Source organism: Coregonus clupeaformis, chromosome 10, assembly GCF_020615455.1.
Source record: "Coregonus clupeaformis isolate EN_2021a chromosome 10, ASM2061545v1, whole genome shotgun sequence".
NCBI classification, from domain to species: Eukaryota; Metazoa; Chordata; class Actinopteri; order Salmoniformes; family Salmonidae; genus Coregonus; species Coregonus clupeaformis.
In genome coordinates, this window is record NC_059201.1 from 28,170,453 (window position 1) to 28,191,340 (window position 20,888).

General features: G+C 43.5%; 1 protein-coding gene across 1 annotated transcript in view; it reads right to left on the minus strand.

Moving 5' to 3' along the window:
- Positions 1-7,764: 7,764 nt before the first annotated feature.
- The window catches only part of suclg2 (succinate-CoA ligase GDP-forming subunit beta), a 104,443-nt gene continuing 91,319 nt past the window's right edge, over positions 7,765-20,888 (minus strand). The window contains exons 10-11 of the mRNA XM_045222946.1: positions 18,281-18,401; positions 7,765-8,897 (exon numbers count right to left, since the gene is read on the minus strand). Of these exons, the coding sequence (XP_045078881.1) occupies positions 8,782-8,897; positions 18,281-18,401 (237 nt within the window). The 3' untranslated portion in view covers positions 7,765-8,781. The remainder of the gene's footprint in view (positions 8,898-18,280; positions 18,402-20,888) is intronic.

The following is a 20,888-nucleotide window of genomic DNA, read 5'->3' on the forward strand; positions in this document are numbered from 1 at the left end:
TACGCCCGTGCATTGACTATCGAGGTCTCAATCAGATAACGGTGAAGCACAGTTATCCACTACCTCTCATTGCTAGTATGATGTATCGATGAGATTTTCAGGGACCTGCACGGACAGGGTGTAGTGGTGTATATAGATGATATTCTCATATACTCTGCTACACGAGCCAAGCATGTGTCCCTGGTGCGCAAGATGCTTGGTCGACTGTTGGAACATGACCTGTACGTCAAGGCTGAGAAATGTCTGTTCTTTCAACAGTCCGTCTCCTTCTTAGGCTACCACCTGTCCGCGTCAGGGGTGGAGATGGAGAATGACCGCATTTCAGCCGTGCGTAATTGGCTGACTACAACCACGGTTAAGGAAGTGCAGCGATTCTTAGGGTTTGCCAACTACTACCGGAGGTTTATCCAGGGCTTTGGTCAGGTAGCGGCTCCCATTACCTCCTTGCTGAAGGGGGGACCGGTGCGCCTGCAGTTGTCAGCTGAGGCGGACAGGGCTTTTGGTCACCTGAAGGCTCTGTTCACCTTGGCTACCGTGCTGGCTCATCCGGATCCCTCCTTGACATTCATAGTCGAGGTGGACGCGTCCGAGGCTGGGATAGGAGCTGTACTGTCTCAGCGCTCGGGTACGCCACCAAAGCTCTGCCCCTGTGCTTTCTTTTCGAAGAAGCTCAATCCGGCGGAGCGTAACTATGATGTGGGGGACCAGGAGCTGTTAGCTGTTGTTAAGGCTCTGAAGGCATGGAGACATTGGCTTGAAGGGGCAAAACACCCTTTCCTCATTTGGACTGACCACCGCAATCTGGAGTACATCCGGGCGACGAGGAGACTAAACCCTCGCCAGGCAAGGTGGGCCATGTTTTTCACAGGTTTTGTTTTCACCCTCTTGTACAGACCAGGTTCCAGAATGCTAAGGCAGACGCTCTATCCCGGCTGTATGACACAGAGGAGCGGTCCAGGGAGCCCACTCCCATACTTCCAGCTTCTTGTCTGGTGGCAGCGGTGGTATGGGAGGTTGACGCGGACATCGAGCGGGCGTTACGCACGGAGCCCACTCCCCCCAAGTGTCCAGTGGGTTGTGTGTACGTTCCGTCTGATGTTCGCGATCAATTGATCTATTGGGCTCATACGTCACCCTCTTCTGGTCATTCTGGCATCGGTCGGACAGTGCGCTGTCTTAGTGGGAAGTACTGGTGGCCTACTTTAGCTAAGGACGTGAGGGTTTATGTTTCCTCCTGCTCGGTGTGCGCCCAGTGCCACGGACCTAGACACCTGCCCAGAGGGAAATTACAACCCCTACCCGTTCCACAACGGCCGTGGTTTCACCCCGAGAGTAATGGGCAGGTGTAGAGAGTAAACCAGGATGTGTGTAGGTTTCTGAGGTCCTATTGCCAGGACCGGCCGGGGGATTGGTCGGTTTACATCCCCTGGGTAGAGATGGCCCAAAACTCCCTCCGCCACTCCTCCACTAACCTGTCTCCATTTCAGTGTGTACTAGGTTATCAGCCGGTCCTGGCACCATGGCATCAGAGCCAGATCGAGGCACCTGCGGTGGATGAATGGTTTCGGCGCTCTGAGGAAACCTGGAACGCTGCCCATGTACGCCTGCAAAGGGCGATTAGGAGACAGAAGGCGAGTGCCGACCGCCACCGCAGTGAGGCCCCGGTGTATGCACCGGGGGACCGGGTCTGGCTCTCGACCCGAAACCTGCCCCTTCGCCTGCCCTGCCGGAAGCTGGGTCGGCGGTTTGTGGGTCCATTTAAAGTCCTGAGGAGATTGAACAAGGTGTGTTATAGGTTACAGCTCCCTCCTGATTACCGTATTAACCCCTCGTTCCATGTGTCTCTCCTCAGGCCAGTGGTAGCTGGTCGGCTCCAGGAGTCTGAGGTGCGGGAGGTCCCTCCGCCCCCACTGGACATCGAGGGGGCACCGGCATACTCTGTCCGTTCCATCCTGGATTCGAGGCGTCGGGTGGGGGGCCTGCAGTATCTCGTGGAGTGGGAGGGGTACGGTTAGGAGGAATGGTTTTGGGTTCCTAGGAGGGACATCCTCGATCCCTCCCTGTTGAGGGATTTCCACCGTCGTCATCTGACTCGCCCTGCTCCGCGTCCTCCTGGCCGTCCCCGAGGCCGGTGTCGGCGCACGGCTGGAGCCACCGATCTATGTTTCTGTGTTCTACTTGTTTTGTCTATATTGTACACACCTGGTTCCAATTACGATAATTTGTTTCCCTATTTTACCCTCTGGTTCCCTTATGGTGTTGTGCGTGATTGTTCGTTGTTTTGTTGTCATTGACATGTGAGTCGGTATTTTCTTCCCTGCGTGGAAGATATGTTTATTTACTTGTGACAAGTAAAGTACGTCGTTGACTAAGTTCTGTGTCCTGCGCCTGACTCCGTCCTACCGCTACACACTGACGCATGACACTCTTTTAATTAAGCCATTAACTGCTCACTGACAATGAGAGAGCGAGAGAGCGAGAGTGGGAACGCACAGCTGACTGTGAAGAGGTACAGTAGGCTGAGAGAGAGAGAGAGAGAGAGAGGGTGATGAAGGGAAAGAGAGAGCAATGCAGAGGGGATATAAACAGCCACATGGATCATTCTTGAGTACCAAATAAGGCAGTTGGTCCAATATAGGAGTTCATTTAAGCTATTGCAGGCTCAATTCCTGTTTATCTGTAGCTAGGTTTCCATCCAATTGACTACAGATTTTCATGAGAATATACTAAAATATGCATAAAGAAAATATGCGCATTTTACCACCAGTGGTGTGTTTCTACCAAATGGACTTGTTGCGGATAAAAAATCAGTGCATGATGACATAGTGCACACAACGTGTAATTTTTCGCTAAAGTTGTCATGTAAAAATCTAAAGTTCAATGTGTTGCCATCGCATTTTGAACTCTACGGATAGTTTTGTCGCAAAAGTGTTGCGTTAAATAACAAATCCGCCTACTCTGGTGTTGGCATGTGAGCTCTAGCCAACAGCTCGCAGATACTATACGGATAGGCTGTGCGGGTAGGATAGTATACATGATGAGATTATTATGGATAAGAGCGAGAATGTTTATTTTTCGAACTGCAGTCAAGCATCCATCATCATGTCACCAGAATAAGATCATCGATATTTATTGGAAAGGAGCATCAAGATCACTGTGCACTTTCACTACCCTGTGAAGTTCATCATAATTTATTTTATTTGTAACCTAATAAACTGCATAGTTTCCCGAGTTGTAGTGGGAGGACCACACACCATATCATCGCGTGACTCCAAGATCACTTTGATATGATGGTTATTATATCATTATATCATTATTATGTTTCACATAATTTTACCATTACAAAAAGATTCCACCATGTCGAATGAACAAATTATCTGTCGGCATTAATACAATTGTACCGAAACTTCCTGTTTCCATCACAGCCCATCCTGATTTTCTTTTTATAAGGTATGACTTTACTCACATAAAAACTGTGGATGGAAACGTGGTTTATAGTAGAAAATATTGCAAGAACTCCCAATCTCTGTTGCCCTGGCAAAAAACAATGTTCAAAACGGTGAAGCCAAGAAACAATAAATAATTAAGTTGAGGTCAAGAGGCTCATGTTCCTGAATCCATTAAATCCTTGAACAACAGAACATGTTCCTCACTTTAAACAATAAATGAGGTTAGATAGGTTATATTAGCATAGCGAAAGAAATCGAGGAAAATGTCTCATACCAAAACTTTAAAAAATCTTCACCACAAAAATTTTTGTTGAGAAGGCACTGAAGGTAATTTCAATCGATTTTAAAGTCCTTCAATTACAGACACACTGGCAACAATTCTAGGAGGAAAATTGATTTTTCTGCCTGTCTGTGAGCCAAGGCCAAACGTTAAGACCTGAACAACAACCATGGAGACAAACAGATTATCAAAAGTTTTAGAGCCTTTCTCCCCCTGACATTTTGATTCAGACTCATAGCTGCTTTTTGCCATAAAACCTGTCTGAGTATATTATGTTATGGTTTGATTTAGAAGCTGAACAATTAGGGAGTGAAAAATATGATATTTTCTCACCTCACAGTGTGCTAGTGTTGTAATGTGACAATAGCCATAGGAATTCAAGGACACTGTCCTGCTTTGAGGGCCTTGTGGGTAGTAAGGTAGAGCTTTGCTGCAGAAAATGCTCAATGACAACATCCCACCCCCACCCCCACCCCCACCCCAACACATACACTGTCCTTCTAGCCTCCTATCCTCATCTGTCCACTGCCTCGGCAGCCAAACAAGCCATCTGAAACGTGTTCATATTGGACAACCAATGTCCCTGAAAGGCAAAGTACAATAGCTGTATGCAATTTACAATGCTATTTTTTTTTTTTATGAACTGATGTATTAGTAGTTCTTGACAACAAATAACTCAATGAATAACCACTACTTCCTGCAAGGCCGACTTGACCGTATGGTCTAAAGCTGAAGAGCCAAAATAATGGTTTTCATGAGCGCTAGCTCTCAGCTTAGAGTTAAACACAAAAGGCATCTTCATAAAGTGGCAATAACCGTTTTGACATAAATTCTGAGAGATATATAAAAACAAATGCAAAGCCTTCCGAAACCAAAATGGACAATTACAAGCATAAATAAAGGGAGTCATACTGGGTGAGGAATGCAATCCTGGCATAATATTTCAGTTTAAAGAATAAGCATGCGATGGAGATCTCTTTCTAAACAGTGTGTCTGTGGTGTTAGCCTGCTCTCTGTCTCAGAAGGTATTAGGCAAGTTAAGAGCTGGGGGTAAATGATCTAATCCACTGGATGACCTCCACTGGTTCTCTCCTCATTCATATTTATATGACAGCGCTGCACTAATTTTGGAGAGTAAATCAGCACACATTTTCCTCTGACCTCTACCTCGCTGCTGAATTAAACAATGTCAACGCCAATGCCCACTTTAACAAGCCTTAAATTCCACTGTCCAATCCATCAGCCGGGGTATTTCTGACACACCGTAGGAAGAGCATGAAATAAGGCAATTATTAAACCATCCAGCCCATTTACACGGATACTGTAGCCGTGGAGAGCTGGGGAAGAAGTTTGACTTGTTCAGAAGACGACACTGCAATGGGAAAGCCAAACAAGGTGATAACTACCCTCATGACTAATAGCAACTTACTAAGTTATTGTGCTGTAGGTCTCTCTACTGCAGGTTTAAGGCTTGTAGTTAGGAATCTTTCACTACCTGTGCTTTGGACCAACCTCCCAGAAATGTTGTTGACCTTTCAAAAGCAGCCCAGTCTGACCACCAAGTGCTAATGATTTCATTAAGACAATTCGAGAGCAGTTAATATTCTATCTGCATTTATGTTAAAATGTAGATATTGACATAGCTTTGTTCTGTTCAATGTTCTCTACCTATATAGTACTCTAAATACCCCCAATTAATGTTGTTAAGTTCAAAACAATACAAGATAACATTTTGCAGACACTTTTCAAACCAATGAGGGTTCGGAACCTTAAAGCCAATTATCTCAGAATCATCTTTTTGCAGATAGAACCTTATAGTCCCAAGCGCTCAAATTGCCAGTGAGTATTTTCAGATAAATCCCCTTGATTTTTCTCTCACACACAGGAGGCTGAGTGAGCTTTGACTGGACCTTGTAGTCTCGTAAAATGAGTGTGTGTGTGTATGTGAGAGAGAGTGCGTGAGTGTGAGAATATGTGTGTGCGAATATGTGTGTGCGTGTGTATGCATAAGGCTTGTAGGAGGTCATTTTATTCAATGCTTCTGTGTGTGAGAGAAACTGTCTTTCGTCATGTTGGGTCTACAGTACGTGTGTGTGTGTGTGACTCATTGAGGTGGCAGTTGATCTGCTGGGTGTGGGTGTCCTCTCAGATCTTGTGACAGATAATCCATCAGAGTCAGTCTGTCTGACAGGGATAGATTTCATCTCGCTCTCTCTCACTCCCTTTACAGCTCACTCCACTCTACTCTGCCCATGAAGGACAGTCACTCCTCTCCTCTGCCTCTCCTTGGACACACATGGAGATTCATTAGAAGAGCTTTGGACTAAATGTGTGTACTGAGAGCTTTAAAAGCTTTGGATTTAAGATGTAGCACTCAGGTTCAAAAATAGGTTTATAACATGCCTTCAGAAAGTATTCCTACCCCTTGACTTATTCCACATTTTGTTGTGTTACAGTCTGAACTCAAAATGGATTAAGTATATATTTTTTCTCACCCATCTACACACCCCATAATTACAAAGTGAAAACATGTTTTTTGAAATATTAGCACATTTCTTGAAAATGAAATAAAGAAATAACTAATTTACATAAGTATTCAGACCCCTGAGTCAATACTTTGTAGAAGCACATTTGCCAGCGATTACAGCTCTCTCTTTCTGGGTAAGTCTCTAAGAGCTTTCCACACCTGGGTTGTGCACCATTTCCCCGTTATTCTTTTCAAAATTCTTCAAGCTCTGTCAAATTGTTTCCTGATCATTGCTAGACAACCATTTTCAGGTCTTGCCATAGATTTTCAAGTAGATTTAAGTAAAAACTGTAACTCGGCCACATTCACTGTCTTCTTGGTAAGCAACTCCAGTGTAGATTTGGCCTTGTGTTTTAGGTTATTGTCCTGCTGAAAGGTGAATTCATCTCCCAGTGTCTGATGAAAACAAACTGAACCAGGTTTTCCTCTAGGATTTTGCCTGTGCTTAGCTCCATTCCGTTTAATTTTTATCCTGGAAAAACTCCCCAGTCTTTAACTATTACAAGCATACCCATAACATGATGCAGCCACCACTAAACATTTTTGAAAATATGGAGAGTGGTACTCAGTAATGTCTTGTATTGGATTTGCCCCAAACATAACACTTTGTATTCAGGCCAAAAAGTTAATAGCCTTGCAAATATTTGGTATTTCTTTAGTGCCTTGTTGCAAACAGGATGAATGTTTTGGAATATTTGTATTATGTACAGGCTTCCTTCTTTTCACTCTGTCAATTAGGTTCGTATTGTGGAATAACTACAATGTTGTTGATCTATCCTCAGTTTTCTCCAATCCCAGCCATTAAACTCTAACTGTTTTGAAGTCACCATTGGCCTCACGGTGAAGTCCCTGAGCAGTTTCCTTCCTCCGGCAACAGAGTTAGGAAGGACGCCTGTATCTTTGTAGTGACTGGGTGTATTGATACACCATCCAAGGTGTAATTAATAACTTCACCATGCTCAAAAGGATATTCAATATCTGCTTTTATTTTTACCCATCTACCAATGGGTACCCTTCTTTGCGAGGCATTGGACAATCTCCCTGGCCTTTGTGGTTTAATCTGTTTGAAATGCATTGCTCGACTGAGGGACTTTACAGATCATTGCATGTGTGGGGTACAGAGATGAGGTAGTCATTCAAAAATCATGTTAAACATTATTATTGCACACAGTGTGTCCATGCAACTTATGTGACGTGTTAAGCACATTTTTACTTTGAATTTATTTAGGCTTGCCATAATAAAGCGGTTGAATACTTGACTCAAGACATTTCAGCTTTTCATTTTTAATTAATTTGCAAACATTTCTAAAAACACAATTCCACTTTGACATTATGGGGTATTGTGTGTAGGGCAATGAACAAAAATCTAAATGTAATCCATTTTAAAATTCAGGATGTAACAACAAAATGTCAAAAAAATCAAGGGAGGTGAATACTTTCTGAAGGCACTGTACAAAACTAAAACCAGATTAGCACATACATACAGCATACAATAAATCAACAGACAATTGTTGAAAGTCACCTTTATTAAGCTCTCAAATTATTCATACTGTAGAGTTGACCTAATCTCAACTGATCGACATACATTCATGATTATAAAAAGCTAATTACAATGTTTCATTTAAACAATATCTCTAATGCATTCTTCATGTGACAGAGTGTGTTGGCTGGTTGGCTTCACAAACCCGTTTTTACCCTCATCAAGAAGGCACAGATGATTTATCAAAGTTATATACTGCTATATAGATTAAAGTAGTAGGCCTACTTTAAAATCATACCTGGAATTACAAAGTTAACAGCGCAAACAAAGTTTTACACTTCATTCAAGTTGTTTCAAACATAATACTCATGTATGAGGTTGCGGTTTCACATGCTAAGGACCTCTGATTAAGGCATCAATAAACTGGACTTTAACCAAGGCAAACCAGTGACGTCACCTACTGTACTACAACACATAAACAATAACAAAATCCTTTAAATGCTGCTCTCCAATACTCCACGTGTGCAAGTTAGCTACACACCACTGTGCATTTCCTGAATAAGGGGATATTTGTAATGATTTCACAGTGGCATATGAAAGTGCAGTCTGGAACATGTCATTTAGTTTTGTCATTCCTTTTGTGCTAGTATGGTTTGATAAAACAATAACACCAATGTTATAACATTTTATTCTTGCTTCTTTGAAAAGGTAATCATATAGCTAGAGAAATACATTAAAGTTTCTCAGCTTATCAAAATGGAATGCACAATAAAGAGTCAGGACTCCAAATACTTCCCTACTGGAGCACCAACAGAAAAAGACCAACAGAACACATAGAAATATATACCTTTATGATAAGAAAAATAGATAAAAGCTATATGATGAATCAACCTGATATATTGCAGTTAATGATAACACAGGTGGGTGAAAGGTAGTGATGGGCTGAAGGGTTGGTGTACATGCCCTGTGGAGTGAGGGGGAACTAGGGTGCTCAGAACAAAGAGAGGGGAAAGGACTGATCAGTGTTACGGAAGGCAGAGGCTCTTTACTTCTTGGCAATGGCGGCCACAGCTTTCTTGGCAGCGTCATCCAGGTCATTGGCGGCTACAATGGGCAGTCCACTCTCTGACAGGATCCTCTTGGCCTCCTGCACATTGGTCCCTATAAACACACACACAAACGTTAGTGAATGGCCTATGACATTGAAGGAGAGAGTTGTATGCTGCATCTCACTCCGCTACACCCAACTGACTAAAAACACACAGAACACAGGAGAACTTAACCCAATGACAGGTGCACCAAGAGATGGATGAATGGATGACTGGCATACTTTCATTGGTGAAATAGAACAGATGTGTCTGTGAAGGAGTGTGAAAGCCAGTGTTCTTGAAAAGGGAAGAGGGAGTGTACTGTGTTCCATTGGCTGCAGTGGAGGTCAGAGGAGAGGCAGGCAGGCAGCTGGTGGGGTCTCTGCTGATCTGATCATGCCCCAGTGGATCTCTAACCATGCAGAGACACCCTGAGACACTACAGCTCTGAGGCCTACACTGGCTCCCTCAGAGCACAGAACTAACCATGAAAGCAATGAAGGAGAGAGAGATATATGGGGGAGACAGATGGAAAAGTGGGGAGATTGAGCTAGATCGAGAAAGAGAGAGATAGGAAGAAAGAGTGGGCTAGAGAGAGCTTACGCACACACTTGTCTCTGTTCTCCCTTAGAGAAAACAGAGAAGAGAAGCAAAACCAAGCCAACCCACAGAAACAACAGAGCCCAGCTGTTTATGTGCTGTTCACTGATTCAGTGATTTCACAGGTGAGAACGGTGCTGCAGGGAGGAGGGAATTTACATAACGCAGGTGTTCCACATCACTACGATGTGTGTGTGTGTGTGTGTCGGTGCTGCTCTCCTGACTGGTGTGTAATTAAGATTGCATGATATGTGAAATCTCAGGAGCCTGGATGTTCTAATCAATAGCATTCATGAGGAATAATATTACCGCCGCCACTTAACTCCTAATATTTCATCGCTTTTGTCCGGTGAGATAATAACTCATTCTAAACACATTTCTTGAGTTCTGCACAAAACAATCAATTGTGTAATCTAATTAGAGGAGGGGAAGGCCATGGGCAGACACACAGCAGATAGGGTATCCAAAGTCATTTTTTAACCAAACAGCATCTTCTCCTCTGTCCTCTGCTAAATCTATAAGTAAAAGGGCACTGCTTTCACTCCGAGGCTCAATACACTGACATATCAACTTCATTTGGATTGACAAATCACAGAGATCATATTCCTGTAGAGGTCATGGAGAGGTTATCAGCTAATAAACAAATCCAATGTGAGACAAGAAACACACCTTTACATCTTTATATGGCCTTCACTGTGCTGCTGTACAAATGGTTTCTATTAAGAAAAAAACAGACAAATATTGTATAAGGAATATACGTAGTTCCTAGCTCTGTCGGGATTCCTGGAACTGTAACTCCTAGATCTAACACCAACAGACTTTCTAAGAATCTCACCACACATAGGGTTCAACAAACACCCAGTGCGTGTGTGAGTGCCTCTGAATGTGTGTGATTGCGGAGGGTGTGTGTGGAAAGAGCTGGTCAGTGAGCAGAGTGCAGTTCCACAATGAGCAGCAGGGAGCAGTGTCTGTCTACAGCAGCAGCAGCCCAGACTACTGATACTGTACAGGAGGTGTAGTTTCACCTACAGCCACCAGGTGCTGCCAGAGACCTCACAGTCAGGTCTAGAGAAAACATCAGCAGAGGCCTGTCCCTTTAAGAGACACTTTCTACTATTTCAGTAATTTTTCAGCAGGAAGGAACATTCACAATGTTGCAGATAGATTATATATCATACAGAATATAATGGATTTCTACTATGTGGAATAAAGAACTATGTTAGCTCTATGCAACACATAACTGCAATGTACTGAATGACCATACATGGTCAATCCATCCTCCCATATACAATACAAGTAGTGTGTTAATGCAGTCTGTATGATGTGATGATGACTGGCCCTGTCCAGTACCTTCAACTGGGATCGCTGGGGTGTGAGCTTGCCTCCTGTTGTTGTAGTAGAGGGATCTAAACAGGGCACTGAGACAGAGCCGGAGCTACACTGGCACCAGGAGCACCAGCCCCAGCCAGCCCTGCCGGAGTTTATGGCAGATTCTGATCATTGTAAATCAGGTTGTAGCAGGGGCCTATTGTACCCTGGAGGACTGTCCTGCTGAGGGGACTGCACTGCCACAGCCACAGTCTGGGACCTGAAGGAGGAGGGAGGGCCCTCCCTGCTCTCCTGCTCTCTTTCTCTCACTCTACACTTCTAACTACTCAGAGACTATAGTTCCTTCCCCAAGTGTACATGTTTGAGTGTCTAAGAGAGAGTGTGTGTGTGTGTGAGAGAGAAATGGAGAGAAGCGAGTGAGAGTTTCTGTATGTGTCTGTGGTCATGTGCATGTGACAGGCGTGTCTGTTGTGGCGTGCACGTCTGTTTGTGGTCCGCGGCTGGACAGTGATGGCCAGACCAAAGCATCTGATGGCTTTATTAAGGCAGTAATGATACTGTCAGTGATTGTGTGTGTGGTCTGTAGCTAGTCAGCAGTAGATGGATCTATTTAAGTTATAATGATACTGTCAGGACTAAGGGGGCCATCTCGACCACTCTCTAGAACCACTAGTCCTTTCTTAATTACAATAGAAAACGTCTATATCCCCCACATGTTCCTTTATTAAGGAGAGACTGGCCTCCATCCCCAGACAGACAGACAGATAGCAGTGGAATGGCTGTGTAAATCATTAGCAATGGAATGGCCTGAAGGGAATATAATCACTTTTTCACTAGACCCTGTGGCGTGTTTAAGGGACTTTTATCCACAAACACATGCATACACAGACACAAATGTACATTCACACACACACTGTGGTCAGAGTCTCTGGGTGGGGGCAGTAGTTCCTCATTTATATTTAGTGTGTGTGTGTACATCAGGCATGACTATCTGAGAGAGAGAGCCTATATGGGAGAGCCTGACAACCAGGTAATCAGCAGTGTCCATCAATAAACTAATGTCCAATTAATGAAAGCCAGCCCATTAATACAACATCAACCACTGGCATCAAACCCAACTCCACATCTTGTGGCACTCTGTCATCACAGCCAACCACCATGTGTAGCCAAAGGATGCAGAAAAAAGGCTTGCCAATTAAAAAAGTGGCAGAGTTAATCCTTGCTGATCCTTTTGAAGAGCAGCCTGCCATTATGGGGTCTGTGGTCAGCACAGCTAGCTTAGCTGATTGATTCTAACCAATCCCGCTCTCTGATGTCCCAGCCGTAATGACCACAGCTAAACCAAGGATTAAACGCCACCAGGACTCTGATTCAACCCAATGGTCACCATGACCTTCTGAGCCAATCCCCAATTTGAGAGCCAGATGCAATTTGTTACATGTTTGTGAAAAGTGAAACCGGCAATTAATGTTCTATTTTTGGGTCTAATATAGAGGCGAAAGAAAAGCACACCTATTTAAGCGAGGTGCTGGCTAGCGGAGTAGAACACTTGAAAAGGAAAAGGAGAGCTGCACACTCTAGGAGCTCAGATGCAATCATTTAATAACCGAATAATTTAATAACCAGTCCCGTGTAGCTCAGTTGGTAGAGCATGGCGCTTGCAATGCCAGGGTTGTGGGTTCGATTCCCACGGGGGGCCAGTATGAAAAAAACAAAACAATTATGCACTCACTAACTGTAAGTCGCTCTGGATAAGAGCGTCTGCTAAATGACAAAAAAATAAATAAAAAATAACCAACGATTCGACAGACAAGCTGTCTTCATCAGGGTATAATGACAAACACTGTGGCCGTGTCGCCTGATACCATTGGTTAATTCAGATAAACAGAACATACAAAAAACATGAATAGATAGCATACGATCATAGATACAACTTGGCTACATAGGCCCACAAACAATGAATAGCAAAATCACAATAATCACAAGAATGGCTTCACATCAAAGTCTACGTTGAGACCGAAGGGAGCAAGGGTCTTTAAATTAAAGATCCAGCCTCTCGTTTCAACAATACAGTGGGGAAAAAAAGTATTTAGTCAGCCACCAATTGTGCAAGTTCTCCCACTTAAAAAGATGAGAGAGGCCTGTAATTTTCATCATAGGTACACGTCAACTATGACAGACAAAATAAGAGAAAAAAATCCAGAGAATCACATTGTAGGATTTTTTATGAAATTATTTGCAAATTATGGTGGAAAATAAGTATTTGGTCAATAACAAAAGTTTCTCAATACTTTGTTATATACACTTTGTTGGCAATGACACAGGTCAAACGTTTTCTGTAAGTCTTCACAAGGTTTTCACACACTGTTGCTGGTATTTTGGCCCATTCCTCCATGCAGATCTCCTCTAGAGCAGTGATGTTTTGGGGCTGTCGCTGGGCAACACGGACTTTCAACTCCCTCCAAAGATTTTCTATGGGGTTGAGATCTGGAGACTGGCTAGGCCACTCCAGGACCTTGAAATGCTTCTTACGAAGCCACTCCTTCGTTGCCCGGGCGGTGTGTTTGGGATCATTGTCATATTGAAAGATCCAGCCACGTTTCATCTTCAATGCCCTTGCTGATGGAAGGAGGTTTTCACTCAAAATCTCCTGATACATGGCCCCATTCATTCTTTCCTTTACATGGATCAGTCATCCTGGTCCCTTTGCAGAAAAACAGCCCCAAAGCATGATGTTTCCACCCCCATGCTTCACAGTAGGTATGGTGTTCTTTGGATGCAACTCAGCATTCTTTGTCCTCCAAACACGTTGAGTTGAGTTTTTACCAAAAAGTTCTATTTTGGTTTCATCTGACCATATGACATTCTCCCAATCATCTTCTGGATCATCCAAATGCACTCTAGCAAACTTCAGACGGGCCTGGACATGTACTGGCTTAAGCAGGGGGACACGTCTGGCACTGCAGGATTTGAGTCCCTGGCGGCGTAGTGTGTTACTGATGGTAGGCTTTGTTACTTTGGTCCCAGCTCTCTGCAGGTCATTCACTAGGTCCCCCGTGTGGTTCTGGGATTTTTGCTCACCGTTCTTGTGATCATTTTGACCACACAGGGTGAGATCTTGCGTGGAGCCCCAGATCGAGGGAGATTATCAGTGGTCTTGTATGTCTTCCATTTCCTAATAATTGCTCCCACAGTTGATTTCTTCAAACCAAGCTGCTTACCTATTGCAGATTCAGTCTTCCCAGCCTGGTGCAGGTCTACAATTTTGTTTCTGGTGTCCTTTGACAGCTCTTTGGTCTTGGCCATAGTGGAGTTTGGAGTGTGACTGTTTGAGGTTGTGGACAGGTGTCTTTTATACTGATAACAAGTTCAAACAGGTGCCATTAATACAGGTAACGAGTGGAGGACAGAGGAGCCTCTTAAAGAAGAAGTTACAGGTCTGTGAGAGCCAGAAATCTTGCTTGTTTGTAGGTGACCAAATACTTATTTTCCACCATAATTTGCAAAAAAATTCATAAAAAATCCTACAATGTGATTTTCTGGGAAAAAAATTCTCAATTTGTCTGTCATAGTTGACGTGTACCTATGATGAAAATTACAGGCCTCTCTCATGTTTTTAAGTGGGAGAACTTGCACAATTGGTGGCTGACTAAATACTTTTTTTCCCCACTGTAAGTTGCCGAGGTCCCCCCCTCTCCTAGGGAGGGTGACATGTTCAATGCCGATATAACGTAGGGACGAAATCGAGTGGGTCGCTTCCAAAAAGTGGGCCGCGACTGGGTATGTCGGGTTTTTGCACCTAATGGTGCTACGATGCTTCGAGATTTGTACTTTTAATTCGCGCTTTGTTTTACCCACATAATCTTTACCACAAGGACAAGTTATAAGATAAATAACTGCCTTAGTGGAGCACGTAATAACACCTTTGATTGGGATCTGTTTCCCTGTTTAGGGGTGTTTGAAGGATCTACATTTGTAAGTGCCATTGCATTGTGCGCAGCCATTACACTTGTAGTTCCATCCGGTAGAGGCGCAAATAGACGTTGTGCAGGGTTATTTAGGGGTGGTAAATCACAGTTTACCAATTGATCTCTGAGATTTCTGCCCCGCGAGAATACGACCAAGGGAGGGTCCGAAAACACATTACTGATACTGTCATCGGATTTTAGAATGTGCCAATGTTTGTGAACGATTCCCTTAATTTGTTTAGAGCACTTTGAATAGCGTGTAGTTAGAACGCAAGAATGCTTCTTTTTGCGAGACTGTCCTTGAAAGAGATTAGGTCACGATTTGTTTTGAATTTTCTCAATGGCAGTATTAATCTGACCATTTTTGTACCCCCTCTCCTTGAATTTTCTTTGTGTCTCAGCCATATTTCTGTCTAAATCTTTGCAAATTTGTTTGATTCGACAGAATTGGCTGTAGGGCAAACTGTTTTTCAAGGGAAGCGGGTGACAACTATCAGCCCTCAACAAACTGTTGCGATCAGTAGGTTTCCTGTAAAGATCAGTGTATAGAACATTATCCTCACACAAAATCAGAAGATCAAGGAAACAGATTGTATAGTGAATCTCAGGTGCACAGAACAAGAGTTAAGAAAAGCATGGAATGCCTGGAGCTGTTTTGAATCACCCCTCGATAGAACCAAAATATCATCAATATACCGTTTCAAAATAATAATGTTAGGCAAGAAAACATTTTTGAGAGGATTGAAAATTGACTTTCTCCATGTAACCCACATTCAAATTAGCATAGTTAGGAGCCATAGGGGATCCCATAGCAGTACCCTTCGTCTGAATAAAGAAATCATTTAGAAACATGAAGTAGTTGTGTGTGAGTACTATTTCAGCCAATGTTATAATGCATGCACTGGAAGGTAGTTCATTTGGGTCACGTTGTAGAAGAAAATGTTCCATGGCCTCAATACCGCCCCCGTGTGGAATATTTATGTATAATGACTCAACATCAAAAGTAACTAACAAGGTATTATCAGGGAGAGGATCAAGCGATTCAATAATAGAGATCATACTGCTGGTGTCCTTTACAAAGGAGGGGAGCTGTTCTGCGAGTGGTCTAATAAAAAAGTCAACATAGCTCGATAAAGGGGCTGTTATTGCATCAATGCCCGCTACAATAGGGCGCCCTGGAGGTTTTGTAACATTATTGTGTAATTTCGGCAGAGTATAGAAAGTGGCAATTTTAGGTTGTTGAATAGACAAAAAGTAATGTTCTTTTTTGGTGATATGACCAGAACTTAAATACCCATCTAGGACAGTAAAGATAGTGTTCTGAAATTGAGAAGTGGGGTCACTTTGAGTTTTTTGTAAAAGGTGTTGTCAAGCAGTTGTCTATGACACTCATTTACATAAATTGTCCTATCCATGAGTATAACCAACCCACCCTTATCAGCAGGGCGGGTAAGGACTGACATATGGGATTGTAAATCAAGCAAAGCTTGTTTTTCATCCTTAGGTAAATTATGGAAAGATATGTACTCCTGTTTGTTCTTAAGGAGATGACCAACATCTTTTTCAAAGAGTCTGCAATATGTCTCAATAGAATGATTGCGATTGGCTGGAGGTACAAAATAAATAACTCATTTTTGGGTCTTCCATGAAAACATATTGGCAGAGTGAACACATACACACATAACACGTGTATGTGACCAAAGCAGTATCGATCACACTAAGCATGCTGCCTCCACCATTCAGAGATTTCAACCACATCTATGGATTTGAACACAATAATTTGCCTCTTTGAGCACTGTGTCCAACAACAGGGAGCATTTATTTGGGTTTTATTTATCTGGGGTTAACTGTATCTAGTTCAAACAAATCTGCAAATTTGACTTTCTATCAAAACAAAAGGCAACGTGTTTGACATTTTAACATGGCTGATGCATACACATCTTTTGTAGTCGGTCCTTTCCTCATTTGTTTGCTTAACTGGTATGCTTAACTGCCCATACAGTATTATGCCGTGAAGTCGCAGAGAGCTCTGTAAATATTGTACATCATTATGTAATGTGTTTTTTGTTGCATTTTTAAAATTATTTTGGGGTATTTGACTGCTCTGCGGGTTGATCAATTACATCTCGTGGTCTTGACTCAGAGTTGCAGAATTGGGATGAAAAGCCTATCTTTCTGGTTATTCAAATGCAGCAGCTTCGGCTTTATTGTTTCATCTGTAGGGAAGAATTACAACAAGTACTGCATGCTGTGTCTAGAGATGGCAGAAGAGGCTCAGGGACTGTTCTTAACCACAGCCAAGATGTGGGGACTTTGTGCGCTTTTCAGCAGCCGTGTCATCACCCAGGTGGGTGCTACATGTTCGGCTATGGAAGACCAGTACCTACGGAGGAGTGGGTCCTGGAGGACCTGACCGTCAGAGAAGCAGATGTAGTGCACTGATGAAGCGCTCCGGGCCTGTTTGTCAGACAGTCTTTGTTTCTCCCTCCCCTTTGCCAAAACTACACTGCCTTCCCAATCCAAAATGCCTCTACTCCCAGCCTTTCATCCGAAGCAAAATAGAGACATTCAATCACCATCTCTACCATCTCAATTTAAATGTGTTGTTTGTTTAGCTTTTTATGCACTTTGAGATTATTTTCTTTAATGAAAAGTACTATACAAGGTAAATCAATTATTATTATTAGTAGCAGTATTTGTAGACTTGCTTTATTGTAACCGTCCTGGTTGTGTCCCAGAAACAGTAGTGCTGACCTGAAAAGTGTGGGGGTACAGAGGGACAAATGGAGTGCTGTGGGCTAATGAAGAGAGTCCCCTTCTCTTTCTCTGGACAACACCAGTCAGCCATTTCCAGCCAATTATCCTAGTGACCAGCTGGTGAGAGGTGACCCAATCATCATACGCAGGTGAGAGGTGACCCAATCAGCACCATCGTTATTCTGGCCATCTAGCACGCAGCATCGCATTAGTGGAAACCAATTCTGTTCTCAGGGCAGGCCTGGTTGTAGCTAGATATGTTTGAGTAGCGTTGGGGACAATTTTAGCCATAACCTAAATCTACTAACCTGCCACGTTAATTCTCCTAACCTGCTACGCAAGTTCTCCTAACCTGCTACGAAAAGTCACTTCAGTTAGTCAAAACCTGCAGACCTGCCCTGAGAACAGTCCTGGTTTCCACTAATGAGATACAGCGTCTAGCACTGCTGAACATGACTAGCGTGAGAAATGCTAGTCTTTCTTGCCAGTAAGAGGACCACACTGGATATCATATGAGAGAGGGAATTCTAAATTAACTTACTCAAAATGGGAGAAGTTTCCTGCACTGAATTCTAGAATAAGTTAGAGAGAATGAAACCGATGTAAAATAACAGACAGTTCATAGAAAGTACTAAGGTGCAAGAAATGATGCATGTGACAACAGTAGAGTAGAGGTCTGGAGTAGTCGAGGAAAGGAGGAGTTGAGTACAGACAGAGCTGTGGGCTGGGAGTGTAAAGACTAACTGTGATGGTAGGTAGGGGTGTAGAGTTGTGGTTGTAGCACCACTTGTACGGTACCCACCTTCCAGCCTGACAACCAGGGGCACTTTGAGCTCCAGCTCACGGCAAGCCTTGGTGATGCCATTGGCAATGATGGCACAGTTGACGATGCCCCCGAAGATGTTCACCAGGATGGCCTCCACCTGTGGCCCAGAGGACAGGAGAGGGTTAATATAGCCGTATGGAGCATTCAGACTTATAATGGGTTCTCTTATGCTGTACACCTACAATTAGTCTTACACATATTGATGTCTCCATATCTAAAATGTTTACAGTAAAGTGATAGCGGGTGAGCAAAGAATAAAACGGGGCAGACTGTGTGATGTCTGGCCAGGCAGGGTAATTACACTAACAAAACACAACAGTAATTACTCAGGGCAGTTGTGTGAAAAGTAGAGTGTGATTGCTGACAGGATTAATCATGCATGTTTGTTTATAATCTCTAATCTGTAAGAGCCGCTGTGTGTGTGAACAGTGTGTATGAATGGTGAGTGTATCTGTGTGTTAATGATGTTTACACACTCTCCTTGGGCCAAATTCAATCACCTTGGGCCACATTCTTGAGATCTGCATGCGTAACAAAAAAAAGCCAGACGGTTTGCCATAGTACCCCCTTTTATGAGTGTCAAGTGTATAGACTGAACATTGGAATACAAAATATTGGTTCAAGAATTTTATTGCCGTTTGTTGAGTGTGCTTTTCCTTGATTCAAGGCAGAGAACATTGTATATGTTTGCCATTGTATATGTCCTCTTTGAGGACACACTACACTCTGTGTGTGTGTGTGTGTGTGTGTGTGTGTGTGTGTGTGTGTGTGTGTGTGTGTGTGTGTGTGTGTGTGTGTGTGTGTGTGTGTGTGTGTGTGTGTGTGTGTGTGTGTGTGTGTGTGTGTGTGTGTGTGTGTGTGTGTGTGTGTGTGTGTGTGTGTGTGTGCGCGCGTGTCAAACAGCCATATTCATGTGGAGCAGCTGTCAGTCTCCAAGGAGAAGCAGTCCTCAGGTGGCTGTGTTGTTCATCACTGTCATATGTGACTGATACCACACTATTAGAGACACAGTACCATAACCAATAAAACAGGGACAGCCATGTCAAAGACACACGTGCATGCACATACAAGCAGTCACACACAAAATTGCTTCTCCACAGAACATTCTGTCTACAGTGAGTGAGAGGCATATTGATTGAGAGAGGTGGTGTGAGAAAGACACAGTATCATTGGTCCAGACTTGCATAAAACAGTTCCACTGTCTGCCTTCCATCCTGCTACTGTAGGTGAGATCTGAAGCAGGGCCTGAGTGTTCCTTTCTAAAAGTAGATGTTATCTCCACAGCCTGGGGGTGTGAGTACGTGTTCCCCTTGGCCCTGGGTAGCTCTTGCCCCAGGCACGGACAGCAGATTGGTCTAATCCTGACACTGCCTCTGCCCAGTTACAGCCTTACAATCAGACAAAATCACAGAGAGGTAAAGAGAGAGAGAGACAGAGAGACAGACAGAGAGACAGAGAGAGACAGAGACAGAGACAGAGACAGAGAGAGAGAGAGAGAGAGAGAGAGAGAGAGACAGACAGAGAGAGAGACAGAGAGAGAGACAGAGAGAGAGACAGAGAGAGAGACAGAGAGAGAGACAGAGACAGAGACAGAGACAGAGACAGAGAGACAGAGAGACAGAGAGACAGAGAGACAGAGAGACAGAGAGACAGAGAGACAGAGAGACAGAGAGACAGAGAGACAGAGAGACAGAGAGACAGAGAGACAGAGAGAGAGACAGAGAGAGAGAGAGAGAGAGAGAGAGAGAGAGAGAGAGAGAGAGAGAGAGAGAGAGAGAGAGAGAGAGAGAGAGAGGCAGAGGTCGCTGTGGCTTCTAGTGGTGAGATCTGTCAATACTCCAAGCTCTATTGAACCTTAGCCTTGCCATTGATCTCTCCCTGTAGATCATTAGATTATCTATACTCCAAGGACACCACACTAGGAAAGGTATATGTACACATCAACATACATATTACACCCATGTATAACCTTATACAATGTCACTCAAGGAAGCCCAATCAGTGCCCATGATCTGACTGGTGGACCACTGTGGAGGCTCCCAGGTGTGGTTTACTGTACATACTGATAATCAAACTCAATAGAAATCATGTTCAGTAAGACAAGCACATCTCACAGTTAATATTTCCTTCACCATGTGGTTCCGTCGGTTTCTGGCGACACACAGAGTGATTGAAGTTTCCCATTAGCGCTAGAGGCTGATTGACAGAACACAACGCAGGGATGCTCGGGGTAACGATATGGCGGCACACTGGTGAATGTCCTGCTATTCTGTCTCCTCACCACTGGGGGGCAATAAAGATTAAGACGCTGAAGCCCAGTACAAGCCCTATTCTGTTGCTATCAGCAGCACATTTTTCAATCCCAGTTCTATTCAGTAGCACCATATTTCTTCCATTCATGAGTCTCCTATTGACATCTATGTATATTAATGATACATGAGACATGATTTATGTATGCCCACATGCAAGTAAAAGCAGCTTACAGAAATATGGATGAAGAATAGTTGGCTTTACTTCAGTGGACTTTTGTCATTCAAAAATGTGTCAAACAGACCAGCCCCTGAACCCATGTATAAGAGATCAA